The sequence below is a fragment of the Panthera onca genome, chromosome A1 (genome assembly GCF_046562875.1).
Source record: "Panthera onca isolate mPanOnc1 chromosome A1, mPanOnc1 haplotype 2, whole genome shotgun sequence".
NCBI lineage: Eukaryota > Metazoa > Chordata > Mammalia > Carnivora > Felidae > Panthera > Panthera onca.
Window position 1 is genome coordinate 126,721,807 of NC_138339.1, and position 17,899 is coordinate 126,739,705.

Below are 17,899 nucleotides of genomic sequence, written 5' to 3' on the forward strand. Positions count from 1 at the left end.
GCTCCCCTTCTCCTGGCTGTCATCAGTCCTCACTCCAGGAAGGGCGTCCACAGGCAGAGGAAGGGAAACGATGGTACAACACTGTACCGTCTTGGAGGAGATCATTCATTCTCAGTCCTATTTGTGCCTTTTGGAGCAAAGACCTTGTCACTCTTCCTCAGCTTTGTAGAATGTTCCTAATGGTCGCCATCCCTCCAGCAATGGTGGCCTGTTCAATAGCAGGATTAGAAAAGAGCCCCACCAAGAACTTATCTCCAGCACAACTCATGGCGAACCCCATGGTTAGCGTTCTTGGGCCAGGAGGGAGGAGGAAGGGGAGCCCCAGACCTGTCCTGGCTGAGTCTGCCACTAACCAACTGGGACCTCCCTTGCCAGTCCTATCTCCTGACTCCGTTTCCTTATCTGTAAAACATACGTGTGTATCTTCCAACAGTCATGGGATTCAGTCTCTCACAGTCATTTGCTCTCCAATTCGAGGACCCGGAAGGACAGTGTATAGATGATCATCAAGTTTTTCTGTCTTTACAATCAAACTCTAACACTTTTAAAGTTAAAGTAAAAACAAAGCTCTTTTTTCTCATTTCTTTAAAATAAGAACAAAATTTTAATCAATAAAAACATTTATATGGTTTCAAATTGAAAATATACAAAGGATTACATAGCAAAGTGTCCCCCACTCACCCCCATCCCTCAACCAATTCATCCTATCGTCCTTCCAGGACCACATCATTGATATCACCAGTTTGCAAGGTTCTTTGGTACCTGGATGAAAACAAGACTGGCAGTATACAATTTGTGGGTTGTGTGTGTGTGTGTGTGTGTGTGTGTGTGCGTGTGCTGTTGTTGTTGTTGTTGTTATTGTTGTTTGGAGACAGAGAGAGAAAGAGAGAGCAAGCAGGGGAGGGTCAAAGACAGAAAGAGAGAGAAAGAATTCCAAGCAGGGTCCATGCTCAGCAGGTGTCACGACCCTGGGATCATGACCTGAGCCAAAATCAAGAGTCAGATGCTCAATCGGCTGAGCCATCCAGGCGTCCCTGGAAGTATACAGTTTTAAACTTTGAAATCATTTGGCAGAAAAACTTCTCTTCTCCCAATTCTGGCCAGTATATTATGGGACAGTTGTTGTCTTCTGGAGGTCTGAAACACACAGCTTCAGCTAACCGCATATTCTGGGGAACCAAAAAGACTGAGAATTCCAAGAAATATCATAAGGAAGTAAGTGTTCTAAAAGCTTACACCTAGGAAAGACTTGCTTCTGATCAAATCCCCAAGTTTTCTCGAAGACCACTCCTGCACTGGCAGTGAACACAGTCCTCTCTGGCAGCCTTGTAACCAGATGTGAGCAGCTATGCCCTGCCCCTTCCTTTCTTGTCCCTTCGGGACAGGAGACAATTCAGACTTGAATTCGGGTTTTGACACATAGGTGCTCACCACGGGGCTCTCATAGGATGTTTAATAACCTCGTTCAAAGACAGGCGGGCAGACAGGGGAGAAATGTGGGCTTGGGAGTTGGGGAGGCTGCTCTCTATGAGCCCAGGACATTCTGCTCTTATTAATTCAACTGGAGTCAGCTCAGGGAAGCCCTAGTGAGTCATGAGAAGACGAAGCCAGGTTCATCTGTCATCCAGGGGGTGTTTCAGAGACAGACCGACTAGGATTCTCAGGCAGCCGGGGAGCTACAGGAATCGCTTTGCCAGAAATGAGTCAGTCCACTGGGAAATGGCTAAGGAGTGTCGAGCCACGCATATTCCTCTTTGCCCGGCTCCCTCCATCCTCCTGCCCACCCCATCCTCCTCCTCTCCAGCCTTCCCCTCATCCTGCTCCCTTCTAACATCTTATCCCTAAACCCATAAGAGTTCTGCTTGTAAGGGCTAAATAGTCTCAGGACTCATGTCGACCAACCTACAATTTTATTTTTGGAAACTGAAGTCATCTTCTGCAACGAAAGTAAGATTTGACTGATGTGCAAAGGTATGCCACTGATTCTAAGGGCAGTGTGGTGTCATGGAAACAGTACTAGAGCTAGGAGACCTGGCTTGTGACCTCGAAAGTCCACTTCTCTCTCGGGGTCTCAGTTGCCTCATCTACAAAATGGGGTGAGGTTAAACTAGATGATATCCAAGGTTCATTCCAATCTCACACTCATGGTCCTAGTCCCTGGGAGTATTGTAGGGGGCAGAGAAGTTGTCTTTTGAAGGAGAGTGTCCGCTGGCTTCTCCCAGATACGTCTGGGAAGAGCTCCAAGCCTTGGGCCCGTAGGTCCACAGGACACCCATACGCGGGATCCCAGGGCTCCTCTGATAAACGCCAGGGCTCTGTGGCTGGGGTTGGAGAGGTGGGATTACGGTCAGGTCCGCCAAAGCTTAGCTTCTTTCCAAAAGTGCTTGGGTGGCACTCCGTGAAATCAGAGTAGTACAGTTGGAGGATGGGTCTTCTCCTCAAAGCTCTTCTCATCCCGGGGCACCCTGTGCACCCTGTGCACATGGGTGCTGCACACTCCACACCTGGGAGCCCCCAGCTGTGCTGGCCAATGGATTCTCTCAGGGTATCCAGATGGAACCTTTTGAGTTCCATCTCAAAAAAACGAGAGAGCTCCACAGCTCAGGTGCCTCACCAGGATTTCACGGAGGACAGAGAAAAGCAACTCAAGTGTGCACTCACTAGTTTATGTGGCCCCACATACACGGGCATGTGTGGGGGGAGTGGGTTCCATCGGGGAGAAACGGGGTTAAGCGTCTGGGAGGAGAGACCTACTTAAGCAGGAAAGTGTCAGCATGGAGAAGGATACTTAGGATGGAACCAGAGAGCTGCAAGGGTGTTCAGGGGGCAAAAGGGTTTCTTAAGATCACAGCTGGCTAGGGGGCGCCTGGGTGGCTCGGTAGGTTACGCTTCTGACTCTCGGTTTCCACTTCAGGTCATGATCTCACGGTTTGTGTGTTCAAGTCGTACCTTGGGCTCCGTGCTGAGAGCCTGGAGCCTTCTTGGGATCCTCTCCTTCCATCTCTCTCTGCCCCTCCCCCACTAGCACGTATGCTCTCTCTCTCTCAAAAATAAATAAATGTTAAAAACAAAAAAAAGATCACAGAGACCTAGAACTCCCCTGGGATTTTATGGAGTCTAATCCCTTCTCCATTGCTTTTGGCAACATACAGATTGGGGGAAAGCAGACCTATCTGACATGAAGGGGACCCAGGGGCTCTCTCTGATGTGGTGAGAGCCTACCCTCATCAGCACCCTTCCCACCGTGCCTTGCCACGTGGGCTCTCTGCGGCCGTGTCCCACATCGGCTGGACGTGGGTCACCCCCAGCAGAGCTCAGTCCGCCAGCCGAAGGCTTTTTCCTGATTAACTGAGTGTGGCTCTGCCAGGAAGCTCTCTCCTCATCCTCTCGCCCTGCTGGTCTCCCCCGACTCCCGCTGCCACAGTCTGGCATCCTTGGCACTCCCTAGGTGCACAGGCACGGGCCATGCCCCTCACCCCCAGCCTGACAGCCTCCTGGGCCGAGACGCTGCCTCGGCTGGCAACTTCTCTACTCCCAACACTACCCCACAATACCAGCTCTTCTCAGGACAGGTCCGTGTGGCCCCAGAGAAGCAGAGGGCAGCTGGAAGTTGCAGACTGAGAAGACAGCCCACCGAGCTCCTGGACAAGCAGTGTCTGTTGTCAGCCCAGCGTGTGTCCTCCTTGGGCTCTGGCCCCGGGGAGAACACATGTGGGAAGATGTGGCTGGGGACCCTCACAGGCTCGTGCAGCTGATGCCGTCTCTCTAAGATGAACACAGGAAAGACAGACACTGTGGGGGCCTCCATCTGCGTCTCCCTAGTTTCTTGGCCTCCCTGTGCAGGGAGGACCATCTACTTGTCTCTGAATCAAATCTCATCAGCGAAAGCTGTTCTCAAGAGAGGCTCCTGGCTTTTCCTTGACCTAACACATTCCAGTAAGTAAAGACCTGAGATCAGAAAAAGAATATCCTCTAGGACCGTGAGACACTAATATTCTCCTTCCAGCTTCTCTGGTCAGAAGAGCAATTTGAGGAAGAAGGTGAGGAAAGGTGCCCAATTTAGAGGGGCATTTAAAGGAGGAAGGCAAAGGCAGCATCGGTCCAAGGTCTAAGAATAGAGCATGATCAGATAAACAGAAGCATTGGTACTTCTCTCCCCAAAGTCATTTTCCGAGCAGTTAATATAATAAGTTAAAACAATCACTCTCTCCAAGTGCACTGCACACTTCTGGCCGGCTGTCACGGCTGTGAACATCTAGGGACTAAGCAGACTCTGGAAGTAGGTGGAGCAAGGAACGCAGCCCGAGACAGAAGGTAAACTGCTCAATGTGTCATGATTTCCAAGCAGAATCACAGAGCAAACACAGCCCGGTATGGTCTAGACATCAGTTGTCCCTCCCCCGCCACCCCCCCACAGACTGCCCATGTGGAGTGGTTCCTTTCCTGTCCTCCTGGCTTGGAAACTCAGCTGAGCTTTCTTGAGCCCCCAGGACAAAATCAAAATTGTGAGCTCCCCCATGAAAAGGGCTTGTTTAACCTACTGTCCACCATCAAAGGCCCCATCACCAACCAGCGTCCAGCTTGGTTCATGAGGAAGACAGCACCTTTAAATTTTTTTTAATGTTTATTTATTTTTGAGAAAGAGAGAGGCATACTGCAAGCAGGGGTACGGGCAAAAAGAGAGAAGATACAGAATCCAAAGCAAGCTCCAGGCTCTGAGCTGTCAGCACAGAGCCTGACGTGGGGCTCGATTTCACAAACCTTGAGATCAGAACCTGAGCCGAAATCAAGAGTCAGACTCTCAACCAACTAAGCCACCCAGGTGGCCACTGATCAAATCACATCGTGATAGACGAATCCCCCATCACACATCTATAGCACTTAACAGACAGGGCCTGCATCAGCTACCCATTGTTGCAGTAACAAATAATCCCACACTTAGTGACTCAAAACAACACACATTTATTGTCTTACAATTCTGGATGTTAGAGCCAGAAAGCGGCCTTATGAGGCTAAAACCAAAGGCTGCATTCCTTTTAGACGCTCTAGGGGGGAATCTGTCTTTTCCAGCATCTGGAAAAGCTGCGTGCGCTTCTTGGCTTGTGGTCCCATCACCCGAACCTCACTTTTAATTGCACCATCTCCTTCTCTGACTCTGCCCTCCTGCCTCCCTCTTAAAAGGACCCTTATGATTATACTGAGCTCACCAGATAACCCAGGATAATCTTCCCCCCTCAAGATCCTTCATTTAATCATGTTGGCAAAGGCTGTCTTTTTCCTGGTCAGGTAACACTGTTACAGGTTCAGGGATTAGGATGTGGACGTCTTTAGGGGGGTGTTATTCACCTACCACAGGACATTACCCCAGATGGTACAAGGATTCACGTAAATTCTCACCCAAGCAAAATTCCCTGGTGGCTAACCTGCCTCCTTGGAATTTACAGAGTGGGAGAGGACCTTCAGGAAAACCTGTACGGCCAATGTGTCCGGTGAACCCCCGGTGTTTGCTCTACGTCCGATCTCAGTTATTTTGAAGTAGTTTATCCCAGGTGGCTACACAAGGAACATCAAACAAGGAAAGAAGTGCCACTGTGGGCCCGGGGAGAGCCTGGCGTCCCTGGACCATCCTCTTCTTTTTCCTCATGGGACCAAGGCTGTGGGATACAGGACGGGGAGGAACAGGAGGGCTCTTGTTCAGCTTCCCTGCAGATGTCCCTGGGTGCCCTGACAACGTGAGACCTACTGGAAACGGCTCTGCCCGCTGACGGAAAGGCTCGGCCATACCCCCACTGCCTTGGGTGCTGCAGCCTTAACACAGTGCTGAAGAAGTATTCATACTTCAGCCCCTGGGCAAAGCAATGCTGCTCCCAGAGAAAGGGGTGTGCCCCGCCAGCTCATCTTGGCTTCGCGGAACCGGCTGCTGAGCTCGTGAGATGTGTTACTCACAAAATAACTTCAAGACTCTTAGAATGGACAGCTACCACTCTTAACTGCCGGCTCCCCTGCCGGCCCTGTCTGTGCCACGTTTATGATGCCTGCGCTCCAACGATGACTGCTACGTCCCCGTGATGCTAACTCTGACCCGACTTGGCCGTTAAGCAGGCCTCCGTCTCCTGGGGCTCGCACAAAGGAGGCCTGTTGAGAGGCGGCGAGGTTTCCTGACCACCGTTTCCTGCAGCATTGCTCAAGCCGCTGCATATAAAGTTTTTACGGTGACTGATCAGACTGGGGCCTGAAATCACGGAATGGGATGCCGTCTCCCCCCAAACCCTCTTTGCTCGATTAGCTATTGTATCGTGCTGGTGCTCTTTAGGACCTGAAATAAAAGCTCATGTGAATTTCCAAGTAATAAAATTCACTCAAGTCGCTAAATAGGGGCCCACTGGTAACCACTTCCTGTAATAAAATCCATATGGCAGGCTAGACAAACAGCACCAAAGACTCAGGTTCTTCTCTTTTTGGAAATGCAGCAAAACCTCCGTCTGACAATGTCGTGTCCTTTGACTGGAGGACAGTGTGTGGCCAGCCCCCTTCCTTCCTCCATGGAGTTGGAATCCAGGGCCTCCAAGCATCCAACAAGTGGCTTCAGGGTCCCGGGTCTCTGTGTGACTGGACACTGCAAAGTCTTCACCCCGAGGCCCTGGGTTTAGTGCCACTTGTCTGCTTTCAAGTTTAAACTCTTCCTCCAGACTTGGGCCCCTTGGTGACCTGGGCTGCCTCCTTCCCCTAGACGCTTGGCTTCCTTTCACCCCAACACACACCTCTGCTCCAGCCTCTTCCCTAAAAATTCTCACTGCCCAAGTCGGCCCCATGCTGAGACGGTCCTCTCTGCTCCAACCACAACTATGTTCCCCATTTCCCACTCTCGTCTTCACCCAAACAAATGCACCAAGGGACCCATTTTGGCTGGAGGGACCCCTTGTCAGCGCCAGCCAACACAGCCCTCTGCCCCTCCCTTCGTGGCCACCTATGGCGCTGAATTCCTGGGGGTCAGATGGTAGCTCTCTCTCTCGGGTCTCAGTCCATGTACACATGTGAACCGCAAGCCTGCTCCTTCTCAGTCTCTGAGAATGGGGACGTGTTCTACTGCCTCCCCTTTCCCTGCCTGAGGCCTCTGGACCTCTTCCAAGTCAGCTCCTCCGATGTTGCATGTGATGTTCCAGGAAGGGACCCTCTTGTCCCGGATCATGAAGTTTTATATCAACTCATGGTTTCCTATCCTCATTTCCTGTTTTTGAAGTCGCCCAAAGCAAAGGCCACATGGAAGAGTTGAATGCGCACGCAACCCCTTCTGCCTCTGCAGGACCGGGTCAATGGCTGGGGCTGGGCATGGGGCGCCGCATGACTCCACGCTACACCTCACTTTCCCCCCCACAGCCTAGCCGCCCATTCCCTATCTACCCCAGGCTTCCCCTATGCTCACTGGCGTAAGGTTGCTGTGCTACCACATCACCACCTCCTTAAAGCCAGACCTTCCCCGAGGGAAGAATGGGCCATCGAGAACATTTGCCAACACACAGCTATGCGGCCTATGCCCTGTCCTGTTACATAGATGAGAAGGGTGTAGGTACTGACAGCCAATAAGCCAAGGTTATGACTCATCGTTGACAGGGGTATCAGCCGGGAACTGCTGAGGAACGTTACCCAGCTACGGTTAACTGGTCAGGCAAATGCTTCTACACAAGGCTGAACAAAATACCACAGCCAACACCACTCCGAGGCCAACTTGACATTACAGGTGGCTCTCATCTTTAGGGAAACCAGCACTAACAAAAATGTGCAACTCTTGAAACCCAGGGCTCCGAGATGTAGAAGGGCTATTTGCTTGGTACAGGTCTTTGGTCACCTTCCAAGAAGCAATCATGTGCGGCCTACCTCTATGCTTAATTAAGTAATTAATTCACTGTTACATCGAGTAGATAATACACACACATGGGAAAAATCAAACAGTACTAAAGACTTTCTTGTTGTTTGTGTAACAAACACCGTGGAAGGACACCATGGAAGGATGTATGGTATAGAATTTGCATTAATCTCTTTTTGTCCACGGCAGCAAACACTGCTGGGTGTTTACTCAACTGAACCCAGAAGGTACGTCCTCTTAGTTCACTCAGCCCTTACCTTTGAGGCTGGGTGTGGTCAAGCGAGAGCCAGCTGTCATGGATCTGCCCTTGACAAGCTCCCAGGGAGCTGCCGGTCTCTCCCCTGCTCTGCCATGAGCCCTAATTTCTCCTGATTCATACCAGGATTGATAATTGCCTAAAGCAGTCAGGGTCACAGACTGGGATATTTCTTTTCTATGTACATTTTCAGGAAAGAGCATTTTCCCTTCTTTCGCAGGTTATGAAGCCGAAGGAGACGTCTACTCAAAAGCAATGTCGCAAGTAATACATTTAAAATTCCCTAACATGGGAAAGAGTTCAAGAGAGTGGCTTAGAAGCTCTTAATCCTCCTAGTATGCAGACAAGAGGAAGGTCAGGCCCTCAAAAGTGGCCCAGGAGGTTTCTCATAGCACTTCTTCCTGTCTGTAGCAGAGAGCCAGCTTTGAGATCGGTTGACTGTTGGTGCCAAAACAGATTAAGCCTCCTAGGAATTCTGTTAGGACATGCATGCCACCCTGTTTCCACCAGGCAGCACAACTGGGGTGAATGCCACCTCCCTGGATGCTGACAGAGGCACTGAAAAGCCCTGTTGTAACCACACTGGTCCACACCCCATTGGCACTCTCACCACTGTCTGCATGGCCTAGATATGCAAATAACAGCAGGTAGCATTTACTGAGCATTTACTATATGCAAGGCACCTTATTCAGCCTTAAATGCATTCCTTCATTCGATCCTCATGATGACCCTGTAAGGCAGTCCTTTGTTGTTCCCATTTGACAGATGAGGCAACTGAGGGTTCCAATGGTGAAGCTGCCTGCCCAACTAAGTGGCACAGCCAGCATCTGAAGCAAGGGAGCCTGAGCCTATGTTTTTAACACGTTTGCTGCCTCATAACATGCATGTTTCTAGGCATCCAGTCTTTTGGGGGTGTTTACCTTATGACTGCAGAGCAGGAGTGCTGTGTAAGTTCACCAGTGGGCTCTCTTTCCTAGAGTCACAGGCCAGTGGCATCTCTACTGACTCTGTACCACTTGGTGAGTATTGAGAAGCATGCCCACACATACATGCACACACACACCATGGTTCACGCTGCTTATAATCCCACAGCAGCCCTGAAGAATGTATCCAAGTCTTGTCAGGAGCCTTAAAAACGCAAACCAAAGTTGGCCAGCCTCCTGGGGCACCTGCGTGGCTCAGTCGGCTAAGCATCCGACTTCAGCTCAGGTCACAAACTCGCTGTTCGTGGGTTCGAGTCCCGCGTCGGGCACTGTGCTGACAGCTCAGAGCCTGGAGCCTGCTTTGGATTCTGGGTTTCTCTCTCTCTCTCTGTTCCTCCCCTGCTTGCACTGTCATTTTCCCTCTCTCTCTCAAAAATAAAGATTAAAAAAAAGAATTAAAAAAAAAAAAAAGTTGGCCAGCCTCCTAAAAGCGCCCCTCCCCAGGACACAGCTGTGTGACACGTTTGCACACGCATCTGCTTGACTCCTTAGGCAGCCTAACCTTTCAGAAGGCCGGCCCTGGCCCAGGGGCCCTGCAACTGGCTTACGTGCAGTGTGCCCTCTGAGGTGGCTGGCAGTCTCGAGTGCTTACAGATACTCACGTTGATTTGCCACAGATCTTCCTCTGGTACCACTGCTTGCAGTTGGTGAAGTACTTCTTGTTGGTGCCGATGAGCTTCTGCACAGCACACACGTTGGGGCTGAAATAAAAGCAGTGGTGTCAGCAGGACGGTCGGCACCTCTACCCGACTACCATGTCCTTCCCGCCATGTGGTTCTTCCAGGGTCGTTAGAATGTTCTAGAATGGGTCGTTAGAATGTTCTAGAATTGTCATGGGAATGTATTAGAATGGGTCATTAGAATGTTCTAGATATGGAGAAGGCACAGTCATGTCAGTGTTGGGATCTGCGGGGTGGCTCGGGGGCAGATACTCTCTCCCTTGATTTCAAGCTCCCCTGCAAGTTTCCTACCAAATTAAACCCTGTCAAAGTGTATCTCCCACACTGACATAATTTCATGGAAGTATCCTTCTTTGACATAGGTAGTGGGTCCGTGTAAATAAAAGCATCTTAACATTTTTAGATCAGATTACAGATTGAGAAAGCTAGCTATGTAGTACGTTTGTGAAGCCAGGCAGCTTTGAGAGAAGCCCCCGGCCCTTCTCTGCACCCCCAAACCCCTCTGAGCCAAAATGTCCACAGGCTCTAACTGGGCATCCCAGTGCACATAGCCAGCCCCTCTGTCATGAGAGGAGGCCCAAGTCTGAGCCCAGCACCTCCTAGGCAGCTCCACACAGACACGCTCCACATCCCTAAGCCAGGAGCCTGGCTCTGAATACTACTATGTTGGCTGAGGTGAGGACCTTGGTAGGCGACACTCTCCCAATGGACTCTCAGCCATTCACTAGTTAGGCCCCTGCCTGAGTCCACTGTCCCCAGAAAGCCTCCCTCCAGTGTCCCAGGCAACCCTCTCCTGTGCAAATCTACCCCAAAATACGGCCCTTGTTTGATGCTTGGTACCAAACAGAATCCAAAACTGATCAGAGTACATATCTTTCTTCTCTCCAATTACCCCCCCAAAGACCCTTGAGGGTAGGTGCGCTGCCTTGTTCTCGCTTTTACGTTCTACATGGGGCCCAGCACTGGGTCAGGGTGAAGAAAGAGCTTGGAAATGACCTTGCTGAAGATACTGTTGCTGGGACCACCCACTCGGAGGAGTTCTCGGGAACGCTGGAAAAGCTCAGTGCAATGCCCAGGGTTCTCTTGAGAAGCCCCCCTTCCCAGAGCTGGTGGGGGGGGGGGGGTTTGTTGGTGTGTCTTTTAACCAATGTATGGAGTCATGACCCAAACCATGCTCAGGCCACGCAGTGGCAGGATCTTCATTAGGAGCCCCGGGGGAAAGGAGTTAGCTGTGTAGCGGGAGACAATTGGGAGGGGGTCTTCCTGACCTGAGGCAGGAAGTTCCTCGGCTGAACCACAAGTCGGAGGAAAACAAAGCGAAGAGACTGAGGGCTTCCACAAAACCTCTGTGTCCTGAGAGATTCAGGTGTCATTTTTATATATCACCTCCTCTGTTACTTTAAAAACATGCTTAGCAATCATCACTTGCTGCCAGGAAGCCATGGGTACTGCAGCAACAGCTACACCTACCATCCCCATCATATCAGCTGCAGGAACGTGGTCAGCTCTCAAAAAGTCAGAATCGGGTTATTAGGTAGGAGGGCGCACTGACCTTTTGCTTCTCTGCCCTCTCTCTTCTACCATATGGAGGTCACTTCTTTGTCCAGTTTGTGGCTTAGGAGGCAAAGGTGCACAGGCCAAGGAGGCACACTAAATATTCGTGAGTCGGCATAAGAAGCGGAGGGCAAGGGAAGTCGGGGGGGGATGGCAAATCACAGGCTGGCAGGGAGGTAAGCCCGTGTCCCCTTAGTCCTAGCTGGGTCTGACCAGATGCCCAGAGGATTCTAACCGAAGCCACCTTGCTCCTCTGTTTGCCGCCTGGGATTCACAGGTTACAGCCGTCCCCAAATAACCCCTGGAGAGTCCCCACTGGCCACACTCCAGCCCTAGGTACTGTTTATTGCTGTACAACCTCAGAAGTTCTTCTATCTGCCCAAGCAGGAAACAATTACTGTCGATGAATTCCCTGCAACTTTCCGTAGGCGGCTGGCGAATCTTCAGTGAGTCTCTTGTGGATGTGGCTCTGACATTCCTCTGTGGAGTGAGTTTCCACTGCTGCGGCCCCTTTGAGACAGGAGCAGAGGCTGGGGGTGGCTCCCACTCACAGCAGTGGGGGGAGGGGTGGGCTGTATACACAGGAAATCTAGGCTGAAGTTTAATAGAAATGACCTAGCCATTTCTGGGCCCTCTGCCTCCAGCACAACAGTTCTGCTGTTCAACTCGGATTTGAAAATCAAGTGCTTCTTGGGGCACCTGGGTGGCTCAGTCGGTTAAGCGTCCGACTTCAGCTTATGTCACGATCTCCTGGTGTGAGTTCGAGCCCCACATCGGGCTCTGTGCTGACAGCTCGGAGCCTGAAGCCTGCTTCAGATTCGGTGTCTCCCTCTCGCTCTCTGCCCCTCCCCCACTCCTGCTCTGTCTCTCAAAAATAAACATTAAAAAAAAAAAAAAACTCAAATGCTTCAGGAAATCCAGTCCAGTTTTGGATGTTGGGAGTCAGAAGTGCAAATGCGTTTCTACTTCTCTGTCCGTATTTCTTTTCCCCTCCCTGTAGCAACATGGATGCAGCTGGGAGTCAAGAGATCACATCAAAATCTCTACTCTCCGAACAGCTTCCCGTGTTGGGACTAAGTCACTCCAACCCACTAAGCTGCAGTTTCCCCACCTGTAAGATGGGAACACGAATGACAGATCTGCGCTGTGGTGGAGATGGGAGTGTGGGGTGATAAAACGCTGTCCGTGGGCAAGGCACACTTCCTAGTTCTCCTTCATGTCTTGGAGCATGCCGCATTGCCTGAAAAGAGCAGATTTTTCTTCCCTCTCTGCCACTTCTCACTTTGAATGAAGGGTTGGGGCTTGAACAAGGTTACCCATTTTGCACAGGGTGCCACACCTATGTGCAAGGCCAGGCAGTCCCTCAGAATTTTCAGGGACAGTTAGATCACAGTAAATGCAACTGTGCCTGCAAGCGTTTGGTCACAGTTCACCTGCCTGCACACCCACACTTCACTGGGAAGGGTGTGTGTGTGTGACTTCCCAGACCATTCTGCCCATCCCAGATCTCTATAGGCCTTCCTAGAGGCCTTCCTTTGCACCCCCCAAGAAGCAAAACAACAGGATTGGCCTGCAGGGGCATGGGGAAGAGGGGTGCAGAGGCAGTTGAGCTAATATCTGAAATCCATAACAAAGAGCACTCACCTTAAGAAAAAAAAAAAGTCCTATTTTTCAGTTGGTCATTGTCTCTTCTGAGCTCTGAAGGGAAGGAGCTTCTCTATCAAGATGACTCTTGGTGGAGCCCTGACAACACCTTTGGGGAAGCCTCACCGTGGTGTGCATGGAGATCCCACTCTGGGGGACAGCACTGCTCGGCATGCTATCGGGACCTTCTCCTGACTTAGTGGCTAACATACAGAAGGAACAGAAACCTCCCAGGCAGACTGCGGCACCCAAACAGAACATGCTTCTTTGGCAAGAAAGGCAAGAGGGGAAAGGTGAGCTGGGCAGAGACAATGAAGATGCCAGTCGCACACATTTTGACTTTTACATCTCTTATGATCCCCCTCAACTTTTTGAGCTGCCCCCCTCACCCTTCTGTACACACAGCCACAGTTGAAGGTGATTCTCCCCCTTCCCTAAAGACCCCAAGACATTCTCCTGTGCTCTACTCTTTCCAGGAGGGCACTGAGGCCACAGCTCACCCTGCCAGTCTGCAGAAATCCCCCTCCCCGCAGCCCTGGGCACCTGAAAGGCCAGGTAAGCCCAAGGCAGAGGGAACTAGGACAACTGCTCTCTGTGGGGGGCAGCTGGCACCCACCCCTGGAGCACTCCTAAGGGTGGAGAGCCAAGGCATGGTGAGGCCTCTGAAGTCACCTGTAGTCAACCCCAACAGTGAGTTTTGACCTGAGTACAGGTCTGCCCAGTCATGTGGCAGCCTGGGCACCACCTGGGTTCAAATGCCAGACCCAGTGGCATGACTCTATCCACGTATGGTTTTACTTACTTGTGAAAAAAGAGTTGGTGCAACGGGACGGGCTGGAAGCTATGGCAAAGCCCGGGTGAGTGTGAAGCGGGATGGTCTAGTCTGGGATGTAGAAATATCACCTGTCCCTGCCTGGGTCTGGGCTGGTGTCTTTACCAGGTCAGACCCTCTGCCTGGGTTTGCCTCCTTCAGCCAACACATCAGTGTCAGTGTCTCAAAGGAATAGCTGCGAGATCATGTGCCACATTTATGATCCCAGTTAGTGTTTTAAGGCAGATTCCAGTGTTGGCTTCAGTGCAGGACTAGAGAAAAGGGATGTGTCCTCTCTGGACTCAGTTTCCCAGTCTACACAGCGTGGGTGAGGCCCACGGAATTCTGCTCTTCATCTGGCAGGGGAGGAGGTGCCGCTCGGCCCCTGGGGTGCCTGGTGAGCACTGCCTGGAGCCAGGTGGTGGGCGCGGAGCCTGACCAGGTGAACAGGAGCCCATGGGCTTTGGACGGTGCCACCTTGTGCGGCTCCAGTGCCACATCTGTAGGCGCTCTCCGGACAAGGCCCTGGCTGCACTGGACCATGTGCCCTGCCGGGTGGGCTTCCTCTCTGCCCTGGCCACCTTTCCACGGTTATTCTGGGCACGGCCGCCAACTCCCCCTTCCTACCCCTGGGAGAGGAAGCTGAGAGCCTCGGTCGTCCGGTGCTCTTGTCCCGAGGGCCGGTGTTGCCGCTCAGTTCTCCCACCCCTTCCTCTACGAAGCCCGTGCCACGGGCTTGCCCTCCAGGTCCCCCACCTCCTTCTCTCACCCGGTGCAGGGCCGGTCCCTCCGGCCTCCCCGTGCTGCCTGCTCGGCGTTTTTGCGCTCTGTCCCCTGCGCCCCCGGCCCGTCCCGCGGCCACCCCCGGCGCGGCGGCCGGCTTACCCGTGTTGGCGGCCCCGGAGCCGGCTGTGCTGCAGCACCAGCTGGTAGGGCGACTTGGCGGGGCCCGCCAGGGTGGCGGCGGGGCCCAGGGCCAGCGCCAGGGCGAGGGGCAGCAGCCGCAGGAGGAGCGCCATGGAGCGAGAGGACGCGGACCTCGGGAAGTGAGAGCGCCGCCGCCGCGGGCCAGGTTAAGTAGGCGGCGAGCGGGAGGGAGCGGCCGCGAGGGGCGGGGAAGCCGGGCGCCCCCGCCTCCGACCCGCCGCCCCTGCTGCGCGGCACCCCCGCAGCCCCAGGCCCGCGCTCCCCGCTGCGCCCTCCCCGGGGCCACGGGTCATCCGGCAGCGCAGCGGGTGTGGGGGGCTGGCAGCGGGGACAGCGGGGCGGGCGGGGCGGTGGTGTGCTGGGTTCCTCACACGTCTCTGTCCTCCAGGCCCGCAGCTTGCCCAGCTCCGAGGTCCCTCCCTGGTCTGAGGCTACAAAACTCTGGGGGAGAGGGGTGACTGACGGGCACCGCTGATGCCCACCGCACTCCCATCACACTCGGCCTCTGCATTTCGGGAAGAGCACTCACCCCAGGGCTTGCTAACTGGCAGACAGATAAGGAGTAAACCTTATGCCTGCCAGAAGCTAAAAATACATGGGGCAGGTTTTGTTAGACGCTAAGCTACCCTTGGAAACCCTGGAGAAGGGTGGGGTCCCTTGCCTTGGTACACACTCGTTCTCTTTAAGTAAACGTCTCTGCAGCACCACGCGCCAGATGGATGCTGTGAAGAGATGGAAGAAGGGGCAAGATTCCTGGCCCGGAGCAGCGCAGAGTGCCTAAGCAGACAGTCACATGGGAGGGAGCTAAGTATCCATCCAAACACCTATTAATCACCCACCAGTTACCTGGCACCGGTAGCCCTGGGGAGACAGAGGCATGCTAGCAAAGGAGATCGAGGCTCTTTCTGAAAAAGCTCACCGTTTAGAGATCCCTGAGCCAATACCCTGCCATGGAGAGTGGCAGCTGGGGCCTGGGGGGCTGGGAGGAGACCCTTGGCTCTATGGAAGTGACACCTGTTCCTCGGCCTGAGGGTGAAAAGAGGTTAGCCAGGCAACCACAGCATGCATTCAGGAACAGGGAGGTCAAGGAGAGAGGAAGCGGGATGACACGTCACAGGACCCAGACCCAAACTAAGAGTCGTGCAGGTGACGGAAAAGCAGGCAAGTGACATGATCAGTGTCAGGAACAGGCTGGGAGAGGCCCAGGCAAAACAGGGCGAGCCTGGGGTGGGAAGGTCAGGTGACTAGGAGGGGGACCATGTAAGAGCTGGACCAATAGTGGTGGAGGTGGGCATTCAGAGAGGCGGACAAACTCCAGGGGTGTGGAGGAGGTAACACACTCAGCAAGACTTGGACGCTGTACGTAAGAAGGGGAGAAGGAGGAGGCACAATGACTAAGGTGCTCTTGGCATGGGCATCTAGGCAGGTGGTGACACCATTTTTAGAATAAGGGACACGGACGGGGTTGCAGGTTTGCCAGGAGAGGGTAAGTGGTTTTGGATCCTCTCAGGTTGATGTGCTTGTGACTCATCCAGGTGGAGGGTCCCACAGACAGCTGGATGTGGGATGTGGCTCTCTGGGGGGGCTGGGGTATGGAGATTCCCACGTGGGCGTCACCCTGGGCCTGCATGAAACTGAAGCTGCAGGAGTCCCTGAACTCTGGGGGAGGGCAGGCAAAGCAGCAGGTGGGTGATGGCAATGATGGGGAGGAGGCAGGGTACAGAGCAGTCACCAGGCAGGTGGTGCAGCTGATAGAGGGACAGGAGATGGGGAGTGTGGAGCTACACTGGGGAGGGGGCCCCACAAGGAGGGGCTGTTAGCAGCACTACTGTATACATGACAGACTCAGCCTGCCCCGTTACAGAGAGCCCCTGGGGACCTGGTTGTGGGCAGCAGGATGGCTGAAGCCAGACTGCGGTGGTTGGAGTGGTGGCACGAGTATGGAGTAGAGAAGATTCTTCTCAAGAATCCTGTCTGGGAAGGGAAGGGGAGAGTCAGGACAGAGGTCAGGTGAAGACAAAATCAAGAGAGGCTTGTACATGTTAGAATGCTGATGGAAAGGAAGAAGAAAGAGAAGAAGGGGTCATCAGAGTGTGGGGTGCAAGGAGAGGAGGGGAGCAGAGCAGTTGAGGGCCGGGGCAAGGGGCAGGAAGAGCTATTGGGGGCCTGACTTGGGGGAACAGAGGGAGTCGAGAGGGGAGGACAAGTTGCAGGGAGATTTCAGGGTAGCCTTGACTAGACTTGGAAACCCCGTGGGCACTGGAGGGTAAGGGAGGGAGGGGGGTAGACAGAGTTAACCAAGGCTTGAGGCTCAGATGACTGGATACATGACGAGCACCCCGGGAAGGGCACACTGAGGTGCCAGTGGGGAGTGAACCACGAGTCTGGGTGTGTCCACATCATGCCTTCTGGGCCCCCTGCATTTCCAGATGGAGAGGCCCAGGACAGACCTTCCCTCACAGGGCCGGAGGCCAGGGGAATCCTGAGGCCTGGAGATGCAGATTTGAGTCAGCACACCAGCAGGTGGTGGCCAAACCGTGGACTAGGTGAGCTCTCTGCAGCTCCTGCGTTGGAAAAGACAAGGAGGAAGAGCAAGGGGACGGGAGGTGAGGAAGCAGGTCCGAGCTTGCGGAAGGATCCATCTGAGAGGCGGAGAGGCAGGCAGAGAAGAAACCCTGAAGGGAGGCCAATGGAGAGGAGGATTTCACAGAGCTACCACCACTGTCAGCTGGGGCACAGAGTTCCAGCTGGAGCCTATCACTAAGCGGCTTCTAGCCTCTGGCTGGCACTCAGGAAGCCAAAGACCAGAAGGCTATAGTTTCCGGGAAACCCCACTTGTGTCTTCTGCCCTGAAGACCAGGAGGTGATCTGGAGTGGTCCTGACATTGACCTTCCCTGATGCCCTCCTTGTCTCCTCCCCTCCCCACCTCCCCAGAAGGGAGAGTTGGGACATTCACTCTGCTGGCTAGCTGTGGGGGCCAGGCTCAGCGCTGGGACCTCTGCCACTTTGGGGAAAATATTCCCTTTGCCTATCTCTGTCCAGATGAGGCTCATTCTGCTCACTGGGGAGCACTATCAAATACACACTTCAGTCTGGAATAAATGCACTTTCCTGAAAACAAATTTCTGAGAGAGGAAAATGTCTCTCCTGCTGCCCTAGGTTCTGGGTTTGGGCCCCTA

At 53.2% G+C, this 17,899-nt stretch overlaps 1 protein-coding gene and 1 long non-coding RNA gene across 2 annotated transcripts in view; both read right to left on the bottom strand.

Moving 5' to 3' along the window:
- Nucleotides 1–16,323, bottom strand: part of TGFBI (transforming growth factor beta induced) — a 34,177-nt gene extending 17,854 nt beyond the window's left edge. Inside the window, exons 1-2 of the mRNA XM_060636079.3 lie at nucleotides 14,678–16,323; nucleotides 9,706–9,804 (exon numbers count right to left, since the gene is read on the bottom strand). Of these exons, the coding sequence (XP_060492062.1) occupies nucleotides 9,706–9,804; nucleotides 14,678–14,811 (233 nt within the window). The 5' untranslated portion in view covers nucleotides 14,812–16,323. The remainder of the gene's footprint in view (nucleotides 1–9,705; nucleotides 9,805–14,677) is intronic.
- LOC144617116 (uncharacterized) lies at nucleotides 113–4,114 on the bottom strand. Its single transcript, XR_013557170.1, has 2 exons — nucleotides 416–4,114; nucleotides 113–208 (listed from the first exon to the last, which is right to left on the bottom strand). It is a non-coding gene; the product is annotated as an uncharacterized LOC144617116 (long non-coding RNA).
- Nucleotides 16,324–17,899: the final 1,576 nt, after the last annotated feature.